A 24,078-nucleotide genomic window follows, 5' to 3' on the forward strand; every position below is an offset into this window, starting at 1 on the left:
CAAAGACGTACAGGTAAGGAGGTTAATTGGTCACATGGGTTTAATTGGGCGGTGCAGGCTCGTTGGGCCAGGAGGACCGGTTACTGTGCAGTATCTCTAAGAGAAACACTAATGAAGATGTTTCACTTGTGGAAGAGCCTTTTTCCCTTCCGAGGGTGGGGGAGTCAGCTCAGTCATTCGAGGAAGGAGAGCAAGCGGCAGCCCAGCATCTGGTGACCTTATAATCCCTGTCTTGGAGGCAAGATGCTCTGCCCTGACAATCTGTGCTAACTAACTGGAGGGAGCATCTTTAATCTCTCACTGCTGCAGTTGCTGCAAAAGGGCGTCAATCATTCCAGTGCCCAAGAAAAGCCGGGTGAGCTGCCTCAATGACTATCTCCCAGTTTCCCTTGCACCTACTGTGATGAAGTGCTTTGAGAGCTTGGTCAAGGCTTGAATCAACTCCTGCCTAAGCAAGCACCTGGAACCACTACAATTAGCTTATTGCCACAGTAGCTCTACAACAGATGCAATCTTACTGGCTCTCTACTTGGCCCTGGATCACCTGGACAATAGTAATATCTACGGCAGGTTGCTGTCTATTGATTACCTCTCAGTGTTTAACACTATCATACCCTCAGTACTAATCAACAAGCTCTAAAACCTGGGCCTTTGTACCTCCATCTGCAACTGGATCCTTGACTTCCTCACTGGGAGATCACAGTCAGGACAGATTAAACAGCATAGCCTCCTCGCTCCCCGTCAACACTGGCACACCCCGAAGTTGCGTGCTTACTGAACTGCTCTACTCTCCCTGCCCCCCACAACCGTGTGGCTAGGCACAGCTCAAACACCATCTGTAAACTTGTCGATGACACAACAGTGCCAACATTGGCAGAATTTCAGCTGGAGACGGGGTGAGAAAGATCAGTTGGTTGAGTTGTGTTGCTTTTTCAGTCAAAGTCAGTAAGGCCATGGAATTGGTTGTGGCCTTCAGGAAAGGGAAGTCTCGGAACACGCACCAGTCCTCTTCGAAAGATCAGTAGTGGAAAAAGTGAACAGTTTCAAATTCCTGGGTGTCAACATCCCTGAAGATCTATCATGGGTCCAACACGATGATACAATTACAAAGAAGGCTTCGCAGTGGCTATATTTCATTAGGAGTTTGTGGAGACTTGGTATGTCACCAAAGACACTCGCAGGTTTCTACAGATGTACTGTAGAGAGTGCTGTAACTGGTTACATCACCGCCTGGTATGGAGGGGCCACTGCGACGGATTGAAAAAAGCTGCAGGAAGTTACGACTCAGCCAGCTCCATCATTGGCACTGGACTTCCCAGCATCGAGGACACCTTCCAAAGGTGATGCCTCAAAAAGGTGGCATCTGTCATTAAGAACACCCTTCACATAGGACGTACCCTCTTCTCATTGGCACTATCTAGGAGCAGGACAGGAGCCTGAAGAAACATACTCAACATTTTAGGAACAGCTTCTTCCCCTCCACCATCAGATTTCTGAATGGACAATGAACCCTTGTACTATATATATATATACACACACACATATAGTGCAAAAAGAGATTTAAAAAAAAAAGAAAAAATAGTGAGGTAGTGTACATGGGTTCATTGTCCATTCAGATATATGTGTGTGTGCGCGTGCATGTGTGTGTGTGTGTGTGTGTGTGTGTGTGTGTATATATATGTATATAGATGTGTTTGTGTTTTTTTTGTGTGTGTGTGTGTGTGTGTGTGTGTGTGTGTGTATATTAAATAATAAATTATTTTTAAAATAATAATAGCCCAACAATTTGAAAAAAAATCTTTTGGTACCGTCTTTTATATTAATAATAGCTGTAGTCCAATCCATAATTTATCCCAAACTTAATCACGGGACAATTTACAATGACCAATTAACCTACCAACTGGTACATCTTCTCTCTATGGGAGGAAACCGGAGCACCCTTAGAAAACCTACACATTCCACAGAGAGGAAGATGGAAGATTCTGCAGACTCCTTACAATTAACATCAGAATTGAACTCCAAACTATGACCTGTAATAGCACTGCGCTAACTGATATGCTACTGTGGCGCCCTGTAGTACAATAAAACTATGTATTACTTCCTAGCAGTTCATCCAGCATATGCTGCTGTGTACTTTTGTTTGACTATAAGTGAACAAAATATTCCCAGACACCTACAGTAGATAATGGACTGCTGTTACATTCTCCAAATCTTCAATTCTATTGTAACATTCAAGATGATTGTCAATACCTTCAACTTCTCTTGTTTTGCACCACTTAGCTAATTCTATATACTGTAATTCTTATTGTAATTTATCATTTTTTGCAATATAATACAACATATATCATGACATATGCCAGTAGTATTCAACCTGATTCTGATTGCGATTAGAATCCATGATTCACATTGAGCTTTGCACAAATGGTTTCTGACACCATAGCCGGCGAAGCAGGCCAGCTGGAAAACAGCATTAGGAGGGAGCAGGGTGTCAATGCCACCTCAATGTTCGGCCACCATGGTAGACAACAAAGGACCATGCCAGCGCCTTTTCTCAAGGCACCAACGGCTAATATCAGGGATGATTTTTTTAAGGCAATTGGGGGAAAGTTTAGGAGAGATGTCAGAGGCAGGTTTTTTTTAAAAAACACAGCGAGTAGTAAGTACCTCGAATATTCTGCTGCGGTAAGTAATAGAGGCTGACACATTAAGGACATTTAAGAAACTCTTAGACAGGCACATGGATAAAAGAAAAATGATGGTTATGGGTCTTTACAGGTGTGAAGAGTTAGATTAATGTGAAGTAGGCTGAAAGGTTGGCACAAGGACTGAGCGAAATAAATGATCCCGGTAAAGGCTTTATTCATAGACATGAACTCTGCCCCCTGAACTAAAATGGAGGAGGGGGAAAACTCAGCCTAGATCACAGCTATGGCTGGAGGAGAGCTGTCAAGCTGGACAGGATTGGGCAGCAGTGACACTCACCATCACCAACCCACCCCACCCCACCGGCAGTCACCAAAATCTGGAGTCCTCTATGAGAGGTTGAGCTCAGGAGGAAATGAACTGAGAAATTCCAAGAGTACACTCCATTGTTTACTGTGCTTGGAAAATGGCTTTAAAGATAACTCTTTGAGAACAACAACAGGTTATCTTGTTAAGTCTCCTTTACATAGTGGAAAGTCCCAATGTGCTTCACCTGAGTTCAGGTGACGATCCAAGGACAAGCCAAAGTGGACGAGAAATAGGACCAGCAGTGCAGGGAGTGGAGCAGAGCCTTGTGGTATTGGTTCTGGGATTGGTGGGTTTATTGTATGAGGGGAGATTAAGTACAGCGGGCCCATGCTCTCTTGCATTTTGGAGAATTAAATGTGATCTCTATTGAAATGTACAAGATTGTTATGGGGTTTGACAGGGCTTTATTATCTAAAACCAGGGCTGGCCATCTCCTAATAAGAGGTTAGACAGACAACTGGGTTTGAGAGGAAATGGCCTCAAGCTGACAGTGTGGAGTATCTGTGGAGTTTACTACTCACGTTAGCTGTGGGGGCTCCGTTGCTGAATACACCTGAGACTGATCGATTTTTAGATTGTCAGGAAATAAACGAACATGCAGTTAGTGCAGCAAAGTCACTCTGAGATAAAGAAAAACCAGCCACATTCTTAATGAATGGTGGAGTAGACATGACCTATTCCCATTTTTAGTTCTTATACTAAGGATAAACTCTGTCATGGACGGTCCCACGCCCGGCTGTGAAAGGTGGCAGGTTGGGCATAAGGCTATCAACCCCATCCCGTGAAAACCCAGAGCGACAGGAATGCCAACAGAAGCTCTAAAGACGAGAGGAGGGATCCTTGAAGATGGGCTACACCTGGGGGCAACTTGAAAGACTGGTCCAAGACAAAGGGCTCTGGCGAGCTTTGTTGGCAACCTATGCCCCAGTAGGGGTGATGGGCTTAAGAAGAAGAAAATGTTAAGGATAGATTCAAGATAACAGAGTGGATACAAGTTCAGAAGCCCTTGCAAGGTGTTCTCTCGACACTGGATAGATAAGGAGGTGATGCAATCTTATGCAGCTGACTGATTAAAGCAGTTACGGTGTAGGCAATTATATCCAAGAATGCAGGAAAGTGTTATGATTAACCAACTTGACAGTCTTGCAGAATAACACACACAAAATTCTGGAGGAACTCAGGAGGTCAGGCAGCGCCCATGGAGAGGAAGAGTCGACATTTTGGACCGAGGCCCATATGCGATTTGCGATGTTGATCTGACTTTTCTGGGGACGGGGATGGGATTTGGGGAGTACAGCCTCAAATTGGACGGGGGTGAGTGGTGATTTATGTTATGTTAAGCAATTACTTAGTACTTTGGAGAGGAGAGAGTTGTTGGAAATGGTCTACTGGCATAGTGCTGGTGTTGTTTGTGTGGACAATGACCAAATGAATAATCCTCCATTTCAACTGCTTGTATTTGTTTTTTTTACACAAGTTTACAAAAAACAGATGCATAGAAATAATCATAGAAACTAGACCCTTTTTAGTTCTCCAGCTGAAGTGGCTACTTCACACAAGTGATGGTAATAAGACAAACAAGCTTCCGCCTGCTCTACAGGGAGCCATTGTGCTGGATTCTCATGACAGATGTCACACTTCTCTGGGGATTGGCTGGAACATCTGCTGAAACACTGCCTGGAGTTTGTTGATTCCTGTAACAGCACCGAACCCTTATAGGATACCCACCGGGAGCCTGTTACTGCTGAACTGAATGAATAGGCTTTACTTGAAGTAGTGAATCAGCATATTCTGGACCTCTTCTGTCTGAATAAAATACAAACATGAACCAACTCCCAAGCCAACTTATACCTTTCCTCGCTTAGAGAAGCTGCCTTTTTCTCCCCCAGCAAATTAGTTGCTTTCTCTGCATCAGTTGGGATGGGAAGAGCACCAGGTGAGATAATAGGTTGCTTTTAGAACTTTACTCTAATTAACAGGAAATCAGAGGCACCTCGGGGGCTTGGATCAGACAGGGTGGAGCCCTGAGCTGTAACAGGTAGGCAGATGGAAAAGTACGTCAGAAGGCAGCTTGTGCAAAGGATAAGTGCGTATGGACGCTATCCTCAGTTACAATTAATCCTCTACCTCAGCCACAGTCAAAAAGATATACAGTCCGAAACGGGTCCCAAGTCCATGCTGAACGTCAAGCACCCATTATCACTAATCCAAGCAACTTTGGGCTCCTCACATCCTCATCAACTCCCCCACCCCCCAGATTCTGCTACTTACCCCCCAGAGAAAGGGGAGTGTACCGTGATTAATTAACCTGCCTACCTGGCCGTCTATGGAAGACACTGGATGCCCGTATTCAAAGGGAGAAGATACAAGCCGCTCACAGAGAGCACCCAAGCTCAGGAATGAACCTGGGTCTCTGGGCTGTGAGGCTGTAACTCTACCACGTCTTGCAAAGATCAGAAACATTAGGAAGAATTCCTGTACACAAATTAAACTCAGCTGATGCTGCACTGCCTTCAGGTAAATGCCAGCATCTTTTTTTCTTAGTTCTGTACATTCCTTATTCCCATCCTATATTTTTCAGCAAAGGTTCTTCTAACTAGTAAAAAAGAAAAGAGATGCTTTAAGATTTGATATTCCAGTAAAGAGCAATACCTGGTGTAAGTGTACATGCATTTAAAAATATGGTTGATCAGCATTTAATGTGGAGCAGATACATGGATATCTAATCTTATTCACATCTCAACACTTGTACCACATCCTTGTCCGTTGCTTGCACTGCCACTGAATCACATCTCTTCATCCTGGGTTTTACTTGAGTAGATGAGGGGTATAGGTAGGGTCAATTCCCCACTGAGGCTGGGTGGTACTCCAACCAAAGCTCAAGGCTTAAGAGTGAAAGGTGAGAAGTTTAAGGGGAACATGAGGGGAAACTTCTTCGCTCAGAGGGTCATGAGAGTGTGGAATGAGACGTCAGCATAAGTGGTCCATGCGAGCTCGACTTCAATGTTTAACAGCAGTCTGGATAGCTACATGGATAGTTGGTCCCTGGTGCAGGTCATTGGAAATAGGCAGTTTTTGGCATGGACTAGATGGGCTGAAGGGTCTGTTTCTGTGCTGTACTTTGTTTTGACTCTATGAGATTACTCCAAGTTAGACAAAATAACACAGCTTGTTAAGTACTGAGACAAGGAACATCTCACTTGGTCTCCCAGGGACACAGTTCATACTCTTTCTTTTTATATACATGCAGAGAAGTTTTTAATCTCTGCAGCTGGCACAGCAATCGATTACTCAGGGCAAAGGTGTTTCGCTTCATTAACCCAAACACCAAGGCCGTCAGATAGAAGAGTATACCTTACTCAAACCAGGGAAAGTAATCAAGGCTTGATTGAAGGGTTGAGTTTTTAAAAAGGTGGGAGAGATGAAGTAAAATTGGTTAATGGCTCTGTGCCCAATGGCGAAGAGTTTTGGGATGAAACTTCAACTCAGTGGGGGGGAGGGGGTTAGCCCCAGCCCTGCAGTGGTCCAGTCACAGCTGGGGATTACAACAAAAGGAATTTGTAAAGCACGAGGAAGACCGTGAAGGGATTTAGTAAATTTGAAGCAAAAAGAGGACATGGGAAGGCAGCACACTGTGGAGAATTAGGTGGGCAACTCATAGCTCAGGAAAGGAAGTAAGAGGCAGAGCCCTGTATAAATTGGAGACACCGGGGACTGCAGATGCTGGAACTTGGAACAAAAGACAAGCTACTGGAGGATCAGCAGATCGAGCAGCATCTGCGGAGAGAAATGGACAGCCCATGTTTCAGGTTGTGACCCTTCATCTGGACTGAAAGAGAAGAGGGGAAGTGGGAGATGAGGAGGAGGGGTAAACCAAGAACTATTCGGCAATCAGTGGATCCAGGGGAGGAGGAGCGATAGGCAAATGGATGAAGAACGAATAGAAATTACAGAAGACCCCAAGAGATAAGAAACAACAATGGAGATTGGGAGCTATCAACTCCCAGCCTCTTGCAATGACCACTCTTCCGTACTTAATCTGTCACTCCTTCTCACCTGGATCTGCCTATCACTTTTGAGCTCTTGCTGCCTCCCTTCCCCTCACCTCTTTATACCGGCTATCTCCCTCTGCTCCTTCAGTCCAGCTGAAAGGTCTCGACCTGAAACACCTTTTGTCCATCTCCCTCTACTGATGGTTCTTAGCCCACTGAGTTCCTCTCATAAATTGTTTTCTGGCTCTATAGAAACCGGGCTCACTATGGGATTCTGGCTCGTGAGACCAGGTAGTTAAAAAAAAAAAACAAAATCATGGTTAGAGATGGAAATAGAAGTGAAAAGTCTTATGCCAGGCTTGGTCATTTTGAACTAAAGCTCAAATTCATCTTAAGGGGCATTTCGAACGATATACCCAAGTAAAGTACATGTAAGAAAATTCAAAACACCATGACAGAAAGATGACTCCTTTATCCCTTAAGAGCATTTAGGATATAGTAGCTATTTTACAAATGACTTCTGAGTTTATCAAGCATAGATTCCAATGGCTTTCTACACTCTTTATTTCCAAATAGGGATTTTAAACTTGACGTGATCACATTGTTTTCCAACCATTACAAAGAATTTTCTGAGTAACAGTCACAAATTGCTGGAGGAACTCAGCAGGTCAGGCAATGTCTATGGAAAGGAATAAATAGTTGACATATTGGGACAAAGGGTCGTGGGACAAAATGTCAACTCATTATTCCATTACATGGATGTGGCCTGATCTGCTGAGCTCCACTAGCATTTTGTGTGTGCGTTATTCTGAATTTCCAGCATCTGCAGAATCGTTTGTGTTTAAGAAAGTCCTGGAATGGTTACCCATGATTTCAATACAATGAAGACAGCAGGCAGTTTCTTTAAGTATTTGAACATTGTAGTCTCAATTCCAGACTTTAGTTCCAACGATCTGAACATTTCCCTCATAAATTTACATTGAGATTTTTTTCCAATAATCAAATACAAGTACACAAGCTCAAGTAGGAAATAACTTAAACTATATAATTAAAAGTCCATTATCCAGAAAACTGATTACATTGCAAGCTTATTTTTAGCACTATGCTATTGAAAATTGATTTAACCCTGAGCAGATCACATTTTCAACCGTTTTCAGTAAATCACACCAATCTGGAAATTTGACCTGACACTTCTGATGAAATAATAGAGGTGCTTTGCACTACTTTGTTGTGGGGGTGCCCATTGTACAGCACTGTCAAGAGAACAACAGGAATTCTGCAGATGCTGGAAATTCAAGCAACACACATCAAAGTTGCTGGTGAATGCAGCAGGCCAGGCAGCATCTCTAGGAAGAGGTACAGTCGACGTTTCAGGCCGAGACCCATCGTCAAGACTAACTGAAGGAAGAGTTAGTCCTGACGATTGGGTCTTGGCCTGAAACGTCGACTGTACCTCTTCCTAGAGATGCTGCCTGGCCTGCTGCATTCACCAGCAACTTTGATGTGTGTTACTGTCAGGAGAATACGGTTTTAAAACTACAACAATGAACATCAAACCCTGCAATTAAGAGAGAAGATGACCCAATTCTTGAGTCTTCCCTCCCATCAAAACAAAGCACCAATCCCACCAACCCAAAAGTTCCACCTGACCCACAGTTTGTATCTGGACCCTGCAATCTTCCCCCTGCCTGCTACCTCCGACACTCCCTCACACGTGGTGCTAGTATTCCTGAAGCCACCTCTCGCAATGTTGCTGGACAATCTGATAACTTTTACACACTGGGCTCTAATGCCTCTCTTGCACCCCTAGACTACAATTCTCCTCTTCAACATTGGCCGGCCGTGATCGGACACTTGTCATGAGTGAATCTTGGTGCAATGGAAACTTGTGTTAAAATTCATTTCCAAACAAGTGAGTTTTCAGTCTCTTTTGCACCAATGTCATCCCAACTCAGCTTTAAAATGCACTGATAATTCTAGGTATATTTATCTTTGAACTATCTCCTGTTCTTTCTGCATTTGTGAACCCTCAGGATAAAAGCAAAGGAAGGCGTCATGGTTGATACTGTTTTCAGCAAGGTGGAGAATGCTCTCAGCTTTACCTTACTACTGAGACTCTTCTAGTCATGCATTGCCAGTCAAATGATGTATGGTATTGGTCTAACCTGGGAGGAGCTGACAATTCGTCTCTTGTCTCTGCACCAGTCTATGCACAGCACTTTATTTCCATGGCCTTTCAGAGTCCGCCTTGTCTTCATCACAAACTGCCCAAGTGCCTCTGTTCTCTCAGCCACCTGGTGAACTGGAACACACAGCAAGGATAACAATGATTGGTAACACCTTAAAACCCAGTCACAAAGTATGAAAATTTAAAGCAGTTTACACTATCTCATTCTAAGCAACTTGTTTACATCAAGAAAGAAGCAACCCCTTCTCAGAGATTCTCACATTTTTTCCCACACTTACATAGAATGTTAGACTCTGAATGAAGTCGATTACCAGTTTAATCATCCTTTCGCATAAACAAATTCTTAGGCAGAAAGGAAGATTGATGCTCCATCCTGTCTTGGGAAGACAGGTTATTAGGTACACCTGTACATGAATGCAAATATCTCATCAGCCAACCAGGTGGCAGCAACTCAATGCATAAAACCATGCAGACATGGTCAAGAGGTTCAACTATTGCTCAGCCTAAACATCAGAATGGGAAGGAAATGTGATCTAAGTGACTTTGAATGTGAAATGATTGTTGGTAGCAGACGGGGTGGTTTAAGTATCTCAGAAACTGCTGATCTTCTGAGACTTTTGTGCAGACAGATTCTAGAGTTTACAGAGAATCGTGCAAAAAACAAACAAAAAAATCCAGTGAGTGGCAGTTCTGTGGGTGAAGACACCTTGTAATGTGAGAAGTCAGAGGAGAATGGCCAGAAAGCTAACAGGATGATGACAGAACTTAAATAACCATGCATTACAACAGTGGTGTGCAAAGGAGCATCTCTGAATGCACAACACATTGAACTTTGAAGTGGGTGAACTACAGTATCAGAAATCAATGAACATACACTCAGTGGTCACTTTATTAGTAAAGGAATGACCTAATAAAGTATCCACTGACTATACACAGTGGCATGCAAAAGTTTGGGTACCCCTGGTCAAAATTTCTGTTACTGTGAATAGCTAAGCGAGTAAAAGATGAACTGATTTCCAAAAGGCATAAAGTTAAAGATGACATATTTCTTTAATATTTTAAGCAAGAAAACTTTTTTTATTTCCATCTTTTACAGTTTCAAAATAACAAAAAAGGAAAAGGGCCCGAAGCAAAAGTTTGGGCACCCTGCATGGCAGTACTTAATAACACCCCCTTTGGCAAGTATCACAGCTTGTAAACGCTTTTTATAGCCAGCTAAGAGTCTTTCAATTCTTGTTTGGGGGATTTTCTCCCATTCTTCCTGCAAAAGGCTTCTAGTTCTGTGAGATTCTTGGGCTGTCTTGCATGCACTGCTCTTTTCAGGTCTATCCACAGATTCTCGATGATATTTAGGTCAGGGGACTGTGAGGGCCATGGCAAAACCTTCAACTTGCGCCCCTTGAGGTAGTTCATTGTGGATTTTGAGGTGTGTTTAGGTTCATTATCCAGTTGTAGAAGCCATCCTCTTTTCATCTTCAGCTTTTTCACAGACGATGTGATGTTTGCTTCCAGAATTTGCTGGTATTTAATTGAATTCATTCTTCCCTCTACCAGTAAATGTTCCCCGTGCCACTGGCTGCAACACAAGCCCAAAGCATGATCGATCCACCCCCATTCTTAACAGTTGGAGAGGGGTTCTTTTCATGAAATTCTGCACCCTTTTTCCTCCAAACACACCTTTGCTCATTGCGGCCAAAAAGTTCTATTCAAAAGGTTCAAAGGAACATCTAAACAAGCCTAATGCATTTTGGAAACAAGTCCTGTGGACTGATGAAATTAAAATAGAACTGTTCTATAACATTGTCCTTACTAACTCCTGCAGGCTCTAACTGTATCTGCAGCCTCAGCACAGGTTGAGACCTACGTGGCCTGCAGTTGTGAACCAGTGAGCCTTCGTTTGAGCCAGAGGTGAAAATTTTTGCAACATCCCCTTTACCACCCATGTTGCACAAGGGAGGTCCATTGAGCCCTTCATTCATCTGTAGAGATCATTTCAATTGCTTTCGCCAGATACAGCATGGGGAGCGAGCTTGAAGGAAGTCATGTGCAAACTGCTTTTGACTGGGTGCCTTTTATCAAACCGGTCCAGAGGATTTGACTTTCTTAATGTTCATTTCATTATTTTTCATAATGTGGATCATGATTCCGATCACATGGGTTGCATTCAAAACTGAAAGCTACCCCATAAAGTGCGTGAAGGACCAGACCACTGGATACAATTCTTCTGCTCCCGAACGACTCTGGAGGAGGCCTGCAGGGCACTTCAAGCTGGTCTGCAAACTTGCTGCGGAACCTCACCGCAATCTGCAGCCAAGTGTGAGCTGCACTTTCAGTCAGGAGCCAGAGGAGGAAGAGGAGGTGGGAGCTGGGTGGTGAAAAGCAAGAGGAAGAAAGAAGGCAAGTTGAGCTGCAGTTTTCGGCCGGGTTGGTTTAAATCTGTGTGTCCCAATAACTGCAGTCCCAATTCCCAATTTACCATCAGTCCTACATTTCAATGATCATCTATTTGATGGCTTGGCAACAAACTGGAACGTCTAATAGATAAGATAAAAATTCATGGAAGAGGTCCAACCCAAGTCTCTCACAGTGTAAGTTACCTCCGCTCAAACTGTTGGAATTCTAACCTCACAATGTTGAATTCTAGTCAGCGGTTTCTTACAGTCATAACCACATGATGTCTACTTTCTGTAATAAAGACTGGAACCCAATTTCCTTCAATGTAAAACCTCCACTCATTCAAACGGGACAAAAGTGAAAACATTTTACATTGCCCTGCTGCTTGTTTTTGAAATCATTAGTTCCAACTTTAAAAGTTTAGGCTTCTCATCTTCCCTACGATAGCAAGACAATGTCTTTCAACATCACAACAAAGAAAAAGCCTCAGAGGTAAGTTTGACCATTGTCCAGGTCAAATAAAGTACAGCTTCATTCCCAATGCTCTACTTATTGCTTGACAGTAATTCATTTTGTCATTGTCCATGCAAAAATACCACAAACAAGAGGAAAAATGCAAAAGAATAAACTGCTACTGGCTTCATTGTCACTGATATTTTAATCTATGGTTTATTATCCATTAAAGTAGAATCAATAGGCAGCCACTGAGACCAGTCAGTTCCAAAAGGATAAAGGCTTGCTTTAATTTATCAGATAAGGCAAAAGCGTTAGGAGTTTAACAATCTCATCAAATTTTCCTTGACCCGCTAAACAGAAAAATATTATGTAAATAAGCTTTTGCCTGTTTTTATCATCTTGCCACCTTTGCCAGGATTATAAGTAAATGTGCTGTGCGTCTAACATGCCAAGGGCTAATGTTAACGTATTGAAGCTGACGCCTTTTAAAAATTGTGATCTGGAACAAATTTACTTGAACTGAGTAGGAGGAGGAATTGATCATTACTAATCTGATGGGAGAATGAAAAGGAGCTCATGGTGGTCTTTGTAGAGTTTTTTTTTCTTCTTGATACTGCCTAGCAGATTCTGGAATGGGGAAATGAGGCCCATTTTGTTTTTGGCAACTTCTGGTTGCAAAATACCATGAGCAGGCCCATATTCCTGGGGACTATTAAATGAACCCCGACTGGCAATATTGATCAAATATTTAGCTTTCTAAATACCCTAATACTTCCCTTACAGACACACCATATGAAAGTAGGGAGGAAGGGATCAGCAACAAGAAAATTCATATGCTAAGGGAAGGTTGGACTGAGAAGACTAGAACAGGCCTTTTTTCTGATTCAAACATACTTGTGCTTTGAGAATAACAGGAAAATTGACCCCCCCCCCCTTTGGTATTTTCTTCAAGTTATGAATGCCAGTGAGAGGACTTGCTTTCAGAATTGGTATCAAGCTTTCTTGAACCACTGCAGAGTGTATAGCTGGGCATTATGTGTGTTGGTATGACTGAACGGCTTGCTGAATCTTATCGGGGACTAGTCATGGGTCATTCCATCACGGTGGCTCAAGTTACATACAGCCCAAGCAGGCACGAACAACATCTATTACTGAGACAGATGGGTTATCACAACAACCCTTTAGTTTCACGGTCATTACCAACCACCAGCCTTTTGCTCCAGATTATCTGATGAACTGAATTTAAATTCCCCAGCTGTTGAGATCTTTATAACACATTCCCTTGGATTACTAACCTAGCAATTTAATCACTATGAGATTGTTCACTTTAATCAACCCAGAAATAATTACAGTGAAAGGCAAGAGTGGTAAGAGTGTGTGTGTGTGTGTGTGTGTGTGTGTGTGTGTGTGTGTGTGTGTGTGTGTGTGTGTGTGTGTGTATGTATTATATACACACACACCAGCTTTAGCAAGTAGAAATCTCAGTGCTTAAGTACAAAACCTAACAAATGCTGCTTGCAACCCCATAGTCCTGTTACACACAGTTTTTGATTTCGTTTTTCATTATATTCACGTGCAACTTCCAGCTCTGTTTAGGAAGCACACTTGCTTAAGATCCATTCACCCCTGTGGTTATCAGTGAACCCTAAAATGGTTCTGCCAACATCCTACAAGCTGCGGATACTAAAACCAAAAAAAAAAGCAGTGTTAATAGAAACCTGATGTTAATCTATCAATAGTGCAGGCGCTTAAGATGCTATTTCCAAGAAAATCTTTCAGATGAGTGGCATAGGTATGATTAGGGGCTGATAACAGTAGAAATCCGCTCCTGGGCACTCAAATACACCATGGAAGGAACTAAATGCTGAACAGTTATTTGATTCACTAATACCCTACATACTGTAATCACTGGAATATTGCTTGATGAAGCCACTGGTTAAAAGTGTGTGTGTAAGTGTGTGTGTGTGTGTGTACACACATTCAGGATATACATAAATTATACATACAAATTTTAAATACACATGATAAAATAGATACTTATATTTATTGACCTAAAATCATTTGTGATATTTTATCCAAATTATAGCCTAGCAGGTACGTAATAGATAAGTGATAAACAGCAAAATATATAATTACACACGTTTATATAGACAGACGCATATAGTTTTCTCTGTGCTGTCGTGTTAAACATTGCACAGGGGAGGATACAAGCGCATGTCTCCGGGCAAGCTCCAGTGGCCCCGGCCATTAAGGAGAGAAGTCGGAGCACACATCCTGGCCACAGGGTCGCTCCGAGCCGCGGAGGGTCCGGGCCCCGGTTTTCACCCCCTCCTCTACTTACGTTCTACATCATGAAGCTTTGCCCTTTCTTCCTCCAGTTTACCCTTGAGTGCCTCTGCCTCGTTCCTCAGCGATGACACCGTTTCGTTTTCCTGCAGCCCCTCGGTTGCCATCTTTATGACACCAAAATCACAGACAGGAGTGGGGTGGGGGTGGAAGCAAAGGGAAACAAAAGAGGATTTATTTGTTTTGCTTGTGAGCCGGGAGGTGCCAGAGCCAGCGTCTGCTGCCCATACAGTACGGTTAGATGGAGGCTGACTGACGTCAGTGGGAGGATACTGAACTCAGCAGCCTCCACAATCACAGATTTCTCCCTCTCCTCCGTACACGACAAGGGGCCGTTATCAGGCCCGGCAAAGCAGAAAAAAGAAACCATCCCGCCAGCTGGACAGAGAATGCCAGCGATTGGGAATAGCAGCTTCATCTGTCAGCAGCGAGCTGAGCTCCTCTTTCTACCAACGTGTTGGTTCTGTCTGATTCTATTCCACAGGGAGAGAGCACTTGCGACAGGAATGTCAGGGCGCTGAAATTCAAACCGATTTAATGTAATATTCAGGCAAACAAACTGACTGAAACAAAGTTGCGATTTACAGATGAATCTCCCGCCAACTTCCTATTAACTTGCACGTTGAGTCGGTGGTAAGGAAGGCAAATGCAATGCTAGCATTCGTTCGGAGAGGTCGAGGATATAGGAGCAAGGATGTAATGCTGAGGCCATATAAGGCAATGGTCACATTGTACTTGGAGTATTGTGAGCAGTTTTGGGCCCCTTATCCAAGAAGGGATGTGCTGGCATTGGATAGAGTCCAAAGGAGACTAGACAATGATCCTGGGTTAATATATGAGGACCACTTGACAGCTCTGGGCCTGTACTCGCTGAAGTTCAGAAGAATGGGGGGGGGGGGGTGTGGAGGAAATCTCATTGAAACTTACCAGATATTGAAAGGCCTAGATAGAATGGATGTGAAAAGAATGTTTCCTATATTGGGGGAGTCTAGGATCAGAGGGATCAGCCCCAGAATAGAAAGACATTGCTTTAGAACAGAAATGAGAAGGAATTCCTTTAGCCAGAGAATAGTGAATCTGTGGAATTTACTGATACAAACAGCTGTGGAGGCCAATTCATTGGATATATTTAAAGTGGAGGTTGATAGGTTGTTGATCAGTAAGAATAACAAAATTTATAGGGAGAAAGCAAGAGAATGGGGTTAGGAGGGATCATAAATCAGCCATGGTAGAACAGAGTCGATGGGCTGAATGACCCGGTCCTGTTTCTATGTCTTATGACCTGTATAGAATGAATGGGTACACCTGAATCTGAGGTGGGGGCCAATTTCCTTGCGGGCAGCTTTATTAGAGCGATTAGGGAGGGTTTAAGCTAAATTGGCAAGGGGATGGGAACTGTAGCGGTTGGCATTCAACAAGATGCAATGTGTAGTGGGACTGTGAGGAAGGACAGGCAGATGTTAGGGCAAAATTGCAGTCGGTGGGATGAGTTGAAGTGTACCATGGGGACAGAATTGAAAAGGGTAATGTATACTGGACTGAAAGTGTTATATTTGAATACACCCGGTATATAGAATAAGGTAGATGATCTTGCAGCGGAGTTAGAGATTGGCAGGATTGATGTGGGCATTACTGAGTCATGGCTAAAAGTGTCATGGTCTGGTCCGTGAAGTCCATATTCCGGTTCACAGTCCGGTCCATCGACCCTTGCTCCAGGTTTTCCTGTCTACCCTGTTTCTGTTCTTGTTGAGCTTTAATTGAGCCAGCTGATGCTCGTTGGGGCTGGCTGCATAAATACCTTCAGAGACCAGGGCATGGCTGCTGGATTGTTCTTGTCCTTACTCCTGGTATCTCTTCCTCTGCCTTCTGTTTCCTCGCCTGAAGCCCTGCCTTGTCTTGCTGGTAACTCTCGCCTCACCAGAAGTTCTTGTCTCGCCTTGCTTTGCCAGCAGCCTTGCCTTGTCTTGCCGGTAACTCTAGCCTCAAGCCTGAAAATTCCGGTCTCCTGCCTCCTGCCAAGCCTTGCCTCAAGCCTCAAGCCTGAAGACCCCAGCCTCCTGCCAAGCCTCATCTCTAGCCTCAAGCCTGAAGACTCCAGCCTCCTGCCTCCTGCCAAGCCTTGCCTCGTCTCTAGCCTCAAGCCTGAAGATTCCAGCCTCCTGCCTCCTGCCAAGCCTCGCCTCAAGTCTCTAGCCTCTAGCCTCAAGTCTGAAGACTCCAGCCTCGCCTCTAGCCTCAAGCCTGAAGACTCCAGCCTTGTCCTGCCTGCCTGCCTGCCAAGCCTCGTCCTTGCCTAGTTCTGGGGTCCGAGCCAGAGGCAAGACCCAGGTACTGGGTCCTTGTCCAGTCTCTGGCTTGGAGTCCAAGCCCAGGCTCCTAGCTCTCTTGTCCAGTCCTGTTCCAGGTTCCCGGTTTTTGTGTCCATGTCCTTGCCCTCAGCCTGTATCCTAGTCCTGCCCCCAGTACTTCAGTGTCTGTCTTGCACTTGGGTCCGTTCCCCGCCACCGCCTTATGACAAAAAGAGGATCATAAAATCAAAGGATACACATTGTATTGAAAGGACAGGCAGATAGACTGAGGAGGTGTGGTGGCTTGGTTGGTAATAAAATGAGATAAAATCCTCAGAAAGAGGTGAATAGCATTGGAAGATGTAAAATCCTTTAGAGTGAAGAAACTGCAAGGGTAAAAAGACCTTGATGGGCATATAGATAGGCCTCCAAACAGAAGCCAGGATGTGGGATGTAAATTACAATGGGAGTTAGAAAAGTCATGTAAAAAGGGCAACAATACAGTAATCATGGGGGATTTCATTATGCAAGTAGATTGGGAAAATCAGGTTGGTGCTGGATGACAAGAGAGGGAACTTGCAGAATGCATATGAGATGACTTTTTAGAGCAGCCTGTGGTTGAGTCCACTTTGGAAAAGGCAATTCTGTATTGGGTGCTGTGTAATGAACCAGATTTGATTAGGGAGCTTAAGGTAAAGGAACCCTTAGGAGACGGTGATCATAATTTGATGGAATTCACCCTGCAGTTTGAGAGGGAGAAAATAAAGTTGTATGTATCAGTATTACAGTGGAGTAAAGGGAATTACAGAGGCATGAGAGAGGAGCTGGCCAAAGTTTATTGGAAGATGATTGCAGAACAGCAATGGCTGGAGTTTCCAGGGACAATTCAGAAGGCGCAGGATAGAAACATCCTAAACATGAAGAAGTATTCTAAAGGGAGGATAAGGCAACCATGGCTGACAAAGGAAGTCACAGAGAGCATAAAAGCCAAAGAGAGGGCAAATAATATAGCAAAATTTAGTGGGAAGTTAGAGGATTGGGAAACTTTTAAAAACCAACAAGAGGCAACTATAAAAGCCATAAGGAGAGAAAAGATGAAATATGAAGGCAAGCTAGCCAATAATATAAAAAGCAATACCAAAATTTTAAAAGAGTAAAAGAGAGGTGAGAATGGATATCGTACCACTGGAAAGTGATGCTGAAGGGGTACTAACAGGGGGATAAAGAAATTGCAGACAAACTGAATAAGTAAACATGAGAAATTCTGCAGATCTAGAAATCCAAAGCAACACACACAAAATGCTGGATGAACTCAGTAGGTCAGGGAGCATCTATGAAAATAAATAACCAGTTGACATTCAGGCCAAGACTCTTCTTCAGGACTGGAAAGGAAGGGGGAAGATGACAGAATAAAAAAGTGGGGGAGGGGAAGGATGCAGGCTAGAAGGTGATAAGTTAGGCTCAGTGGGTAGGAAAGGTAAAGGGCTGGGAAGAGGTGAGTGGACCATTACAGAGAGCGAAAGAGTAGGGGACCTAGAAGGAGATGATAGGTAGGTGAGAAGAAGTAAGGGGCCAGAGTAGGGAATAGAGAAAGAGGAAAGGGGGAGCATTTTTTAAACAGAAGGAGAAATCAATATTCTTGGATCACTGTGGAAGACACTAACAGTATGCCAGAATTCAAGTGTGTAAGGGGGCAGAAGTGAGTGTAGTTGCTGTTACCAAGGAGAAGGAGCTATGGAAGCTGAAATGTCTGAAGATAGATAAGTCACCTGGACCAGATGGACTACACCCCAGGGTTCTGAAAGAGGTAGCTGAAGAGATTGTAGAAGCATTACTAATGATCATTCAAGAATTAATAGATGCTAGAATGGTTCCAGAGAACTGGAAAATCACAGAAGTCACTCTATTCTTTAAGAAGCAAGGGAGGCAGAAGTCAGGAAATCATAGGTCAGTTAGCCTGAACTCAGCACTTGTGAAGATGTTGGAGTTCATTATTAAGGACGAGGTTTCAGGCTACTTGGAGGCGCATGATAAAAGAGGACAAGTCAGCACAGTTTCCTTAAAGGGACATCTTGCCTGACAAATATGTTGGATTTCTTTGAGGAAATAACAGGCAGAATGGATAAAGGAGAGTCAGTGGATGTTGCTTACTTGGATTTTCAGAAGGTCTTTGATAGGGTAGCACACAAGAGGTTGCTTAACAAGAGCCCATGGTATTACTGGAAAGGCAACAGCATGGATAGAAGATTGTCTGACTGGCAGGAGGCAGATTCAGAATAAAGGAGGTATTTTCTGGTTGGCTGCCTGTGACTAGTGGTGTTCTGCTAGGATCAGTGTTGGGACCACTTCATCTCACGCTATATGTTAATGACTTGGATGATGGGATGGATGGCATTCCGGCCAAGATGGCAGATGATACGAAGATAGGTGGAGGGGTAGGTTGTATTGAGGAAGCAGGGCATCTGTGGAATGACATGGAGAGATTGGGAGAATTGGAGAAATTAGTGGTCGATGGAATATTGTGTAGGGAAGTGTATGGTCATGCATGTTGGTAGAAGGAATAAAGGCGTAGAAGACAAATACAATGTTAGCATTTGTTATGAGAGGACTAGGATGTAGTGCTGAGACTTTATAAATGACTGAAGTACTGTGGGCAGTTTCTGGCCCCTTATCTAAAAAAAGGATATGCTGGCATTGGAGAGGGTCCAGACGAGATGTTTCTGGGCCTGTACTCACTGGAGTTTAGAAGAATGAGGGGGTGGGATCTCATTGAAGCCATCAAACATTGAGAAGCCTATATAGAGTGGTTGTGGAGAGGGCGTTTCCTATAGTAGGTGAGTATAATACCATAGGGCACAGACTCAGAATAGAAGAACATCTATTTAGAATAGAGGTGAGAAGGAATTTCTATAGCCAGAGAGTAGTGAATCTATGGAATTCATCGCCATAGATGGCTATGGTGGCCAAGTCACCGAGTACATTTAAAGTGGAGGTTGATACGTTCTTATTAGTCAGGGTGTCAAAGGTTATCAGGACAAGTCAGGAGAATGTGGTTGATAGGGATAATATATCAGCTAGTGTGGAATGGCAGTACAGACCTAATGAGCCAAATGGTCTAATTCTGCCCCTACATCTGATTGTCTTATGGTCTTGTATTCTGTAAAGGACATGCATGGGAGCATTCTAAATAGTTATATTATTTCCATTGTAGGGTTTATGTATGACATTCCAGGTTGCATTTATGCGGACAGTAATGACTAACTCTACCCCACTCTATCTTGTCCCCCACTCCCATTGCATCCAAACCCCTCAAATTACTCACATCTATAGACTATCTCAGTATATCACAGATATTCCAATGATTATATGAGGGTAAAGAGAGGCGATTGTTAGTTTTGCTCTATCCTTGACAGTTTTTTTCCCAATTTCTTGTAGACTGGAAATTGTTTTTAATGTTAGTTAAGGGATGCAGAAGAAATTTCAGTGAAAGTTGCAGTTTTTATAGGTATTAACCTTTAGAGACCTAGTAAACTAATTTACTGGACAGGGATTAACACAGCTGTGTATCTTAAAAGTTATTTAAGATCAAAAGGTCTAGAAATACTTAGTGTGCATCTGTCCAAACAATGTGGAGACAGTATTTGTGATCTAAAATTGTTACAGATCTTTCATAATCAATAACTTTGCAATGGGGTGTCCGAAGCCTGGATGTGAAAGGAGGGTTAGACGTGGGACTAGCACCTCATCTCATAAAACCCAGAGGGGCAGAAAGGCCAACAGAAGCACCAGAAACCTCATTCCCGGGGGAGGAAGGACACACTAAGAAGTTGAGTGAACCTTGGGGACAACTTGAAAGACTGGCCCAGATCAGAGGACTCTGGTGAGCTGCTGTCAGCAGCCAATGCCCCATTAGGGGTGATTGGCTTAAGAAGAGACTGATTTCAACAATATAAATCAGAACTATTGCACCTGTTTTCCACATCAGAAGATGAGAACAGTTCTACTGCTTCCATTTACACCACTTCTAGATCACCTAGATTTATCCTGCTTCCACCCCACCCCTGCTCTTGCCATACTGCTTCACTAACACACACAAAATGCCAGAGGTACTCTGCAAGTCAGGCAGCATCTATGGAGAGAAATCAAAAGTCAACGTTTCAGTCCAAGACCTTTCATTGGGTCTCCTGATGAAGGGTCTCAGCCTGAAACTTCGGCCTGGCATCGAATTTAGGAACAGGGCATTATGTTGAAGTTAGACAAATCATTGGTGAGACCACACTTGGAGTGTTGTGTAAAGTTTTGGTCATTCTGCTACAGGAAAAACATTGTCAAGCTGGAGGTGATGCTGAAGAAATTTACAAGGAAGCTGCTTGGTCTTTAAGGGCCTGAGGTTGTCCATGCTGGATCTCTATTCTCTGGAGTAACCTAATAGAAGTTTATAAAATCATTAAGGGTATGGATAAGGTTGATGGCCATAGTCTTTTCCCTAGGGTTTGTGAGCCTAGCACTAGATTAAAGAGTGAAAGATTCAAAAAATTCCTAAGAGACAACTTCACACAGATGCTAGTGAGTAACTAGAAAGAGCTGCTGGAAGAAGATACAGCTGTAACATTTGGATAGGTACACAGAGGGGAGAGGCTTGCAGGGTTATGGACTGAACACAGGCAACTGAGTCTCGCAGGAGGATGTGGTGGCTGACATGGACCCAGTGTGTTGATGATCCTGTTTCTAGGCTGAACTGCTCTATGACATTACAATTCTGTTAAGGGCCAGCAGATTTTCCAGAGAGCTGGATCCTATTCCTTGTTATATCCCAATGTTCTTTTGAATCACCTCTTTCTTAGATGCTACGTGGGAGATTAATAAATTTTCTAGTGAATCCTGTAGGTTTACTGGGAGTGCAGGAAACAGAAGCAGGTGTGTTTTAACACAGGAGTTTCTGCAGATGCTGGAAATCTTGAGAAGACACACAAAATGCTGGAGGAACTCAGCAGGTCAGGCAGCATCTACGGAGGGGAACAAGCAGGCGTCATTTTGGACTGAGACCCTTCAACAGGATTGGAAAGGAAGGGCCAGAGGCCAGAATGTGAAGGTGGTGGAGGGGAAGGAGGATAAGCTGGTAGCTGCCAGGTGAGACTAGGTGTGGGGGTACACGGGTAGGTGTGGGAAGAGGGATAAGATAAGAACCTGGGAGGTGGTAGGTGGAAGAGCTAAAGGGCCTAAGAAGAAGGAATCTATAATAGAAGAGGACAGCGGACCATGGAAGGAAGGGATGGAGGTGAGGAAGCAAAGGGAGCTGATGGAGAAGGAAAGAGAAAGGCTGAGAGGGTAACCAGAATGGGGAATGGAAAAAAAGGGAAGGGGAGGGGGAGAAATTAGGAGACGTTGGAGAAATCAATATTCATACCATCAGGTTAGAGGCTCCCTAGAAGGAATATGAGGTGTTTCTCCTCTAACCGGAGAGTAGCCTCATCAGGGCAGTAGAGGAGGCCACGGACTGACGTCAGAATGAGAATAGAGACAGGTAGCCATCAGGAGATCCTACCTTTAGCGGCGGACAGTGAAGGTGAGTTTAAAGACCACGTGGAGTCAGGATCCCAATGTACTTAAAGAAAGTCTAGAAATTGCACCCCACCCCCCAACTCTCACACCTGTGAGTTAAAGCACTGAGCATATTCAAGATGTATTAATGGAATCATAGGATATGGGGTTAGCACAGGGTAGCAGCTGGGAGTTGAATAGACTTCTGATTTGTCTTGTTATGTTCTCCGGACTCCTGGTTTATGTCCAGTGGTGTGAATGAACTGTGTTTTGCCCGGACAATCCGATTCCTATGGTTTTCTATATTAGGATTCATTCTGCCAAGTGCATTCCAAACCCCAAAAGCCCAGTGTGAAATCGAATTTCTGGAGTACATTTGGACACCAGTGACATCGTTGGAGGACCTTTCACCCTATACCAACTTACGGGCGGAATGAAATAGAATGAGCACCTGGAAGCTTATCCCGAAGTTGTGATTCATAGAGCTAGCAGGTGCATGACAGGCAGAATGGCAACTTTCCATGTGGCATGGTTGTTAACAGAACTCCGAATCATGTCAAGGGTCCCGACCTAAACCCCTGCAGGGAGGAGAGGGAAGTCCCACGGAGTCATTTACGACTTTTAAATACCGGCGGGGTGTTGGGATGGAGTGAGTTTAGGTCCAACGCCCGTTATCTCGCGAAGTGCCAGCGCCGGCCACGCTCGCCCTAACGATGTCCTACCATTTCGACGCACAGCGAGCAGAGGTTGATCTGCCCGTCTTTCATGTACAGGTTCCGCAACGGACCGACTTCTTGACATTTTTCACAGGGTCCAAAGACAGCGGCAGCAAAGGTCTGGTCGCACATCTCCCAAGATGTGAAAACCTGAGGCCAGGAACACAGACAGGGTAGGTAAATCAGCGGAGCGAGAGACAGCATATGGGCATTTGGTCAACGACAACAAAATCCGCGCCATTTAATCCACTCGAACGCGCACAACAAACACTGACAAGCAGATAGACACCGTCTCACAGTGAGCGCTATCGCTCGACTTTCATATGTGCGCGTTTACACCGAATCATGTTCCATTAAAACGATTCTGATATTCTCATTACAATGTTTTACATTCTACAATTTGAGTTCCCGAAAGCCTATAAATGTGCTTCAATCGCGCACAGAACGCCATTTGGACTAGCGGTGCTAGTCATACAGCAACAGGTAGCATATCAATAAGCTTTAGCAATTAGTTAGCCTTCTCCCCGAACATTTACACGACTGGTGGGGGGGGGGGGGGGGAGTTAATTCCGAATAATTGAAAAGGTGTGCAGGAGTGAGACGCTTATAAATGGCACCGTTTGAACATGGTAGCACGTACCTTGCAGTGGGTCGAACGCGAAGAGAGCTTTCAGTAAAATGAAGAACGCGAGAAGCGGTTCCAATCTATAGGACAGTCCGAAATCCCTTTAAGAGATTACAGGTCATCTGAGACTTTCTGCTCAGCTCCTCAACACAGAACCTTATATTGGCTGAAACTTCTCGTTTTATTGTAGAAGGCGCAGAATCCTCCAACAGGAGACTGACCTCTCGTTCCACAACCGCACGGTATACTTCATCTATAAACATCGTTTTCCCGCTTCAGTTCAGCAGCTTGGTTCGGCGGTTTGCATAACGTGCACCGCAACCCGAAAGACATACAGGTGAGTAGGTTAACTGAAATGTACCTCTGGGCGGGTGGTTTATATAATCTGTGGGAGATAACGAGACTGTGGGGAGAACGGGCAGAAGGGAAAATTGCTGTGGAATGGGATTGCTTAGAGGGAGCATTAACTCGACGGACCGAGTGGCCTCATTCTATACCCTTCCTTTCCAGTCCTGATGAA

At 44.0% G+C, this 24,078-nt stretch overlaps 1 protein-coding gene across 2 annotated transcripts in view; it reads right to left on the reverse strand.

Annotated features, from left to right (window-relative positions):
- gnb5b (guanine nucleotide binding protein (G protein), beta 5b) overlaps nucleotides 1-23,786 on the reverse strand; it is a 77,839-nt gene extending 54,053 nt beyond the window's left edge. The window contains exons 1-4 of one of the 2 annotated variants that reach the window (XM_072278212.1): nucleotides 23,574-23,786; nucleotides 22,940-23,083; nucleotides 14,384-14,495; nucleotides 9,170-9,306 (exon numbers count right to left, since the gene is read on the reverse strand). In XM_072278212.1, the coding sequence (XP_072134313.1) occupies nucleotides 9,170-9,306; nucleotides 14,384-14,495; nucleotides 22,940-23,065 (375 nt within the window). In that variant the 5' untranslated portion in view covers nucleotides 23,066-23,083; nucleotides 23,574-23,786. Of the gene's footprint in view, nucleotides 1-9,169; nucleotides 9,307-14,383; nucleotides 14,496-22,939; nucleotides 23,105-23,573 lie in introns of those variants that run through there. The other variant, XM_072278211.1, reaches the window with a different exon arrangement.
- Nucleotides 23,787-24,078: the final 292 nt, after the last annotated feature.

This window comes from Mobula birostris, chromosome 14 (genome assembly GCF_030028105.1).
Source record: "Mobula birostris isolate sMobBir1 chromosome 14, sMobBir1.hap1, whole genome shotgun sequence".
Lineage (NCBI taxonomy): Eukaryota > Metazoa > Chordata > Chondrichthyes > Myliobatiformes > Myliobatidae > Mobula > Mobula birostris.